This window comes from Rutidosis leptorrhynchoides, chromosome 10, assembly GCF_046630445.1.
Source record: "Rutidosis leptorrhynchoides isolate AG116_Rl617_1_P2 chromosome 10, CSIRO_AGI_Rlap_v1, whole genome shotgun sequence".
Taxonomy (NCBI): domain Eukaryota; kingdom Viridiplantae; phylum Streptophyta; class Magnoliopsida; order Asterales; family Asteraceae; genus Rutidosis; species Rutidosis leptorrhynchoides.
Genome location: NC_092342.1, coordinates 307,135,876 through 307,143,244, shown reverse-complemented (window position 1 = coordinate 307,143,244; position 7,369 = coordinate 307,135,876). Strand labels below are relative to the sequence as shown.

The following is a 7,369-nucleotide window of genomic DNA, read 5'->3' as shown; positions in this document are numbered from 1 at the left end:
GATCGTGTCAACCACCTAGGGTGTCCTTTTGTTTGTTCGTGCTCTGTCAACTAACCCTTATTACATATGTGCCAAATGGATTCCCGTGATCATGTTGTCGCATCTTGGTGTTATGTATGCACCGGTAACAGATGCACTATTTCTATTGCTGACAGAGTATGCGCGCTATCGAATGTGGCATGCACAAGTGTTACTAGATTGGTAGTACGTTCATGTTTTATGTTGACCACTTAGTTAATTCACCATTCCAGTCACGTGCTTTCCATGTGTAACACATGTACATAGTGTATGCGAGGATGCAAAACATTAAATAGTATAAGCCTGTAAGCTAATAAAAAAACAAACTTCGGAGCGACTAGGTAAAATGGTCAATACATTTTTAGAATAACATGGTCAGACCGGTATATTTATACCTTTACTAAAAGGTAAAAAAAGTGAACAAAAAGGCACCATAAAGAATGCAAGAGGAACTACAAATGATGTGTAAAGTACCACAAAAATGTACTACAAACAATGCAAGTATTCAAAGACAATGCCTTATACTACTAACAATGTAAGAATTACAAGTAGTAATGTAAGAGGTACAAACACAACGGCTAATACACAAGTACTATTAACAATACGAGAATTACAAGTAGTACTAAGAATAACTACTAACAAACAAAGTACAAGTGGTACAAATATTTTAGTGTGGATGATAAACTATTATCCATATCGGATCCGCAAAATTTCACATCATCCATATGCATATTCATATTCATATCCGTTATTCATCAATCTAAAGCATCCATATACATGAGGTCATGCTGACGACATACATTTTTAGGAAACCTGAGGTTTTTAACTCACTTTACATTGGTTACTTTGCTTCTATTGTTTCCTCCTTTTTCAATCGAATTTATCAAACGTTTTCACAGCACATCGCGAGGGAACCCACCTCGTTTGAGTTATTACATTAGACCGCGTACATATGAGTTATTACATACTCCATATATCAAATTCTCCAAATTTCTATAATAGGCCAAGTGGCGTGACCAGAGGGGAGCTTACATATTGAGTTTTCATTTCCTTCTCACAGTGTTTTCACATGTCACCGTAGGCAAGTACCTTCAAGCAGTTGTGGTAAATCTTGTGGTTTCTATGACGTGCGTTATTAAATAAAATATGTGAGTTCCAAATGTTTAGTGGTGACTAAGTTACTTTAAAAATGTCCAAAATTGATTACTCTAACTTAAACTACATTAAACAAGCTTGCAACTTGTTCATAGTAGTTTTTATAATAAGTCAAATCAAGAATCATAATCAAACTGGAGGAACTTGCTAGAATGACATGGTAACTATTGGCTCTCTTCTCACCTACCCTAGAGCCTATTGAAGAAAAATCTGAGGCTCACTCGCTCCCATAAACCTTTTAGTTCCTTCGCTTTCATTTTAGCAAGTTCAACTACAAAAGCAATCTCATATAAATATGATGAGTTAAGCTTGAGCCAATGAAGAATAATTGAAGACTCATCTTAAATTGTTATCATATATGCAAAGTACATGCATATATATTTTTATATATTTTAACAGTTTATTAATGTGTAGCGTTCTGACACATGTTAAGGCGTATATAATAAACTTAGTAATTTTTGCTTAAATATAAAAAATTATAATGTTTTTTTAAATCTTTTTTGCAAAAGAAACAAAGAAACTTCATTAAACCAAGGCGCTTCAACGCACCAATGAAGGTCAAACCATGATATAAAACACAAGCTAACAAAGGCAGAAAACAATGCAAAAAGCCAACAATGAAAATGCCAACAAATAAGGAAAAAACCACACAAACTAGGCTATAACAAAACTAAACTTCTAAACACACAACAATACAACATTAAGAAAACCAACAACCAATGAGCTTGAGCTCAATGGTACCCGTGCCTTAGATACTTGGGTCAGTCATGTAGATGACTTTGTGAAAATGGTCATAGGTTTGAATCTCGAGCTTGTCACATAGTTGGGTTCCGATTGAGGTAATAGACTGACATCAGCTCTTCACAGGTGAGTTGGTGGGCTACCAAAGGTAGCACAAGGTCAGAGTGTCCCTACGGATCTACACGTTTTATGTGAAGAAAACCAACCACCAAACCCACCAAGAAGATACATAAAACGAAAACTCTGACCCCAATAAATAAGCCTCAAAGGCACATATTAGCAAAACTATTAATATATAAATAAGCTTACTAGTAACACTTTCAAGCTATTTAACATGATTTGCATTTTTATTCCAACTTATCTGAAACAAAATTTATCAAGCGCTTGTAGCATGAATTAAGCATGGGTCTATATAGTAAACAGTGTTTAGTTATTATGGCTTCAAAAAGCTTGAACCATCCTTAAGCTGCTGAACTACAACTACACCTGACAATTGAGACTCATACTCTCAAATTTGGGTTAATTGGGTCAATTGGGTCAAGTTTAAGGTCAAATGTTTCTTGAGAAAAATTAGACCTAACAATGTAAATCAAAACTTAAACCAATAGGTTTCCGCACAACCTATTGAGTCATATACAAGTATAAAGGATAATGTCTAATGAGTATCAATTCCTAAAACTCAATAAATGGAGATAGTTCTAATGAATCTTGTGAATGGGTCAAGCATAAAAAGTTTCCTCCGTCAAACATTTATGAAAACAATCATGGTTATATCATTTATTATGTACATTAAATATTAATATTTTCTTATGTATATAATAAACATAAGAATAGTAAATAATAATAACTAAATAATATAATATAATAAACGTATAAAATCAAATGTAAAAGTGTATGACCCATTTGGACCCATGACCCATTTTAACCCATTACCCAACCCGACCCAAACTGACCCATTTGGACTAGATAAAAATTTTGACCCGTTTGACCTATGACCAATTTCAACCCAAAACCGTTTTGACCCGTTATCCAAACTGACCCGGCCTAACCTATAATTTCAGCCTAAATCAAGAACTCAGGTTACCAAAACGAGTTTAAGCTCAGCCTAACGTACTAAAGTTTAGGCTCAGCTCGGCTCCTTTGCACCCTAAGCTCAATGATAAAATAATGACAAAATTAGAGAGTGTAATCATAATCTAACAATGAAATTTAAGCTTAAAATGGTACCTCTACCAAAACTAAAATCTCAGGTATGTTAGCCTTATAAGGCTGCTAGGTTCTACTAAACCAAAAAGCCTTTAATTCACCATTTACAATCCAACTTTAATGATGTGTTCATCATCAAGCTTAACATATCATTCATGGCTTCTCATAAGATTTGCACAAATAACCGAAACCCAAGAAACCTCAAACCAAAAAAGAACAAATTCCAACTTACGATCCATCCATCGATACATCAGTAGCACTTGGACTCACCGCGCTTGGACCAGAGGACACTATATTTTGTGGCGCGTTTTGTGTCGGGACAGCAGCTCCAAAAGTGAACTCGGTTGGTGGTGGTATGTCTGCACGAGTAAATATCGATGGGGTTGCAGTGTTGTTAAAAGCTGGAGCAACGGTAGTTGGCTTCATGAATCCAAAACTAAAGGGTGCTACACCGCCTGAGATCGGCGGCGGAGCACCGCAACCGGGGTCCACAGTTGCCTGAACTTTCTGTGCGTACTCTTGAAGTTGCTGCATAACACCTACACAAGATTTATTCATTATCAGAAACAAAAGATATTTGAGGGGTGCTAGGTTTTGGTTGAAGGTTGCAAAATTGCTTCTCGGGGAGTTCTCGGTCAGGACTTTTTAGAGAGTAATTGCCAACTCGGGGAGTACTCGGATGTTGACCAAGTTTGAGTTTGACAAATTTTAACCGATTTTCCGAGTAATCCTGAGTTTTGGTCGAGTGTTGACCAAATTTTAAAGTTTTTACCGAGTACTAACCGAGTAATTCCGAGTTCTGCAACACTGTTTTGGTTTATAAAACAAATCATCTTATTTTTATGATTTCATGTCAAACCTGGATTTAAGTCAACGGGCAATCTGCGTTCTTTGACCCACTGATAACTCTGATCAAGAGTCCATTTTCGGCTCTTCATCAAATACGCCATCACAACAGCTGGAGACCTATAAGAAAAATAAAAAGACGTTTTCATGAATTATATACTAACATCTTATCTTACATCTAAAACCATTTTTATTGCAGTGAAATTCATACTTTATCTTCCTACGATCAATAAGTCAAACCATAATATTATGGGATTAGGGTCTAAACTACTGATATATTTGCAAAAACATAAAAAGAAAAGAAAATTATAATAACAAATTTCGGTTAGCAGCAAAAGTTCACCTGTTTTTCCCTGACATGCAGTGAACAAGAACTCGAGCTTTATCCTTTTCACATTGCTCTGCAAAACAAGTTCAGAATTATATTTACAACGTTCCTAACAAGTACTTAGTTCATCAAACATACACCATCAACTGAAATGTATAATAAGAAACTACGGCCTTTATGAAAAAGAAAATAGCAATAAAAAAAATATCTAAACAATCTAACAGGGTTTATATAGAATAACAGGTTTCATGGTTTCTTTCTTACTACTTTAAACTGTACAGACTGATTTCGTGTATTCCCCATATTTGATCAGCGGGAGCGGTATAGAAAGTCAACACCAAATTTGGTCAACATCAAAGAGGCGGTAAATAAGTCAACACCAAACTTGAGCCTCTGCATCTTTGAGTAGATGCACTCATGCACCTCCAACAACTACGATTACATTAGGTCTAGGGTGACTAATTTATTACAGCTTATTATTTCCATGATGAAAACAGAGCAATCATCAATTTGTGTGTCTATATATATCTTTATAAATGGGAAAACATGAAATATTAATCACTTGCTACATTGAAAACTTGGATTGACAAAATAACACTCAATGTCGTAGATTTACTATGCCGGATGAATATATTATATACTCCGTATTAAGTAGCAGTTAATAGGAGTATGATATTTATTTTAATATTAGTTAAAAGCTACAATAGTTTAATATGGATACATACAAGGACACTACACATTTAATACAAGAAAATATAAATTGTACACAGTTTGTAAGCTTCTTGTGGGATTTAGTTACAATAACTAATAACTAATTCGAAAGACGATGAAAAGAAGCGATCTTTAAGCTACTAACAGTATAAATGATACAGTAGTAAATTAACGTGTTTAGGTAGAAGACAATAAAGTCTGTTGAAATAATGGGAAAAAAAAGTAAGAATCATTTAAAATTATACGATTGATTCATACCTAAATACTCAACCGCATCATCGAATGCTAAAGTTGGACTATCAGGAAGACAATGATAAGTAAATGAGTTCTTGTAAAGATTCTGACACGCCGGTACGGTCTGCATATACAGATATAAAAGAATCATCAAATAAATACTACTACAGATCATCTTTAATCTTTAATAAATATATTACTGCAAAACAGTAATAAATGTTTAAATTCTTTAAATTTATCAACAGTCTAATGTTTACATATCAGAATTTGCTGTGTTCTGCCATACATTCATTCAAAGCCCTATAAACAGTATTTGTACCATCAAATACTTTTCATTACTTCCTGAGTTATTAGTTCAACAACGGTAAACATATTAACTATTATTGTACATAACAAATCAACTCATATTTTCAAACATCGTTTGCTTATATATCTCATAAAACATGTCCCTATTGCGAAATTTACGCTTGAAAATATAACACACCTATCCGTAAAAGAATAGTATGGGGTCAGATTACTCGCCCTCCCGGGTAGCCCGAACAGGGAAAACCTTCAAACATCACTAGATAGCCCAAGTGGTTGGGCCCTGAGTTCCTTGCAAAAGGTCTCAGGTTCGAAAGGTTCGAATCCCGTCTAGGACGAATATTGCTCAACAATGAATTATAAAACCTAATGATTTAAATACTTGCAACATTTATTTGTCAATCTAATAACAAATTAACACAAGAGGTAAAAAGGCACACCAATTAATCTCCCTAAACTTTCAATAACAAATTCACGAGGGACCAAGGAAAAAAAAAACAACTTAAACAAAAAAAGGAACAAGCTTTCACATTAAACATTAAACAAGATTCAGCCCACATTAATTAATCAAATAATTATGCCCTAAAAACATCATTACACATGATGCACAAAAAAAAAAGAACCAAATAGAAGATGAATCATAACAATAACTAATAACTAATTAAATTAAAATTAAATTAATTAATTAAAAGCACTGACATTAAGAATACGAGAAACACCAAGTGTTTTAAGGAGCTCCGACCGGGAAGCGTTGTCGTAGCTGCCGAGAAAAAGAAAATCCGGCAAGATTTCAGACGGAAAAGCACTAACTTGAATCAAAGATTTTTCAACTCCGACCGGTAACCGGTGACCACAAATACCACAAACTTCACCTTCTTCATATTTATGATAGTGCCCACAGATTCCACATGGGTTTTCTCTTTCTCTTTTTCTCATTCTTGATGATGATGATGATGATGATGATGATGATGAATCGAATATTCAATTGATTTAATAATTAGTGTTTTGATTAAAAATTGAAGAAAACCCTGATGGGTATAAGTGCGATTTGAGAGGATTGGAACTGGGTAGGCGTAAAAATTGTACCGGTATCTTTTATATTTATAATTTGGATAATTTATTTATAATTTATAAAATAAAAAATAAATAGAAAATAGAAAATATACGTAATATTATACGGAGATTGGAGTTTTATAGGTGTGTAGCACGGACTAAAAAGGGTAAGGACGAAAATTGAAAAGATATTTCCTTTTAGGAATTTACGGCGAAGTACCAATAAGACAGGGGGTAGTATACAACAGTATTTGTTTAAACCTGGGATTTGGTTTTTCTTAAATAATAATTATTACTAGTATTATTATTAATTAAAATTAAAATAATTAAGGTTATAAAGGCAAAAATGTGATTATCTTTTACCAAGTTGGGTCAATATCTTTGATGGGCTTCGAGAGACGAACCCTACCCTCAGAGGGGGTTCTATGAGTTCTTTTTCATCATTTAATTTTTTTCTCTTTATTTTCTATTTATTGAGATTTCAACCAACCAAATACTAATGAACTTAAAAAAGGACAAGAATCAAGGGTGTAATTGAGTTGAGCCCGAACTCGGTGAGGCTTGAGCTCGACTCATATAAAATTTGTTAAACACGAGCCTAGCTCGGTTCGAGCCTAGGATATAAAGCTCGAGTTCGACTCGTCTGAATTTAAGGAAGTTCGAGTTCGGCTTGAGTTCGACTCGTTTATTTAATAATATTATTATTTAATTATTAACTTTTTTAATTTCAAATATTATTTTATTTATTGCATATTTTTTAATCATATATAATAC

At 33.8% G+C, this 7,369-nt stretch overlaps 1 protein-coding gene across 1 annotated transcript; it reads right to left on the bottom strand.

The window, feature by feature from the left end:
• Nucleotides 1-3,144: 3,144 nt before the first annotated feature.
• LOC139872776 (protein-tyrosine-phosphatase IBR5-like) lies at nucleotides 3,145-6,655 on the bottom strand. The gene is made up of 5 exons (XM_071860703.1): nucleotides 6,242-6,655; nucleotides 5,264-5,363; nucleotides 4,310-4,367; nucleotides 3,980-4,086; nucleotides 3,145-3,659 (listed from the first exon to the last, which is right to left on the bottom strand). Exons 1-5 carry the CDS (start codon nucleotides 6,476-6,478, stop codon nucleotides 3,349-3,351), a joined length of 813 nt encoding a protein of 270 aa, XP_071716804.1. The 5' UTR covers nucleotides 6,479-6,655; the 3' UTR covers nucleotides 3,145-3,348.
• Between the last annotated feature and the right edge of the window lie 714 nt (nucleotides 6,656-7,369).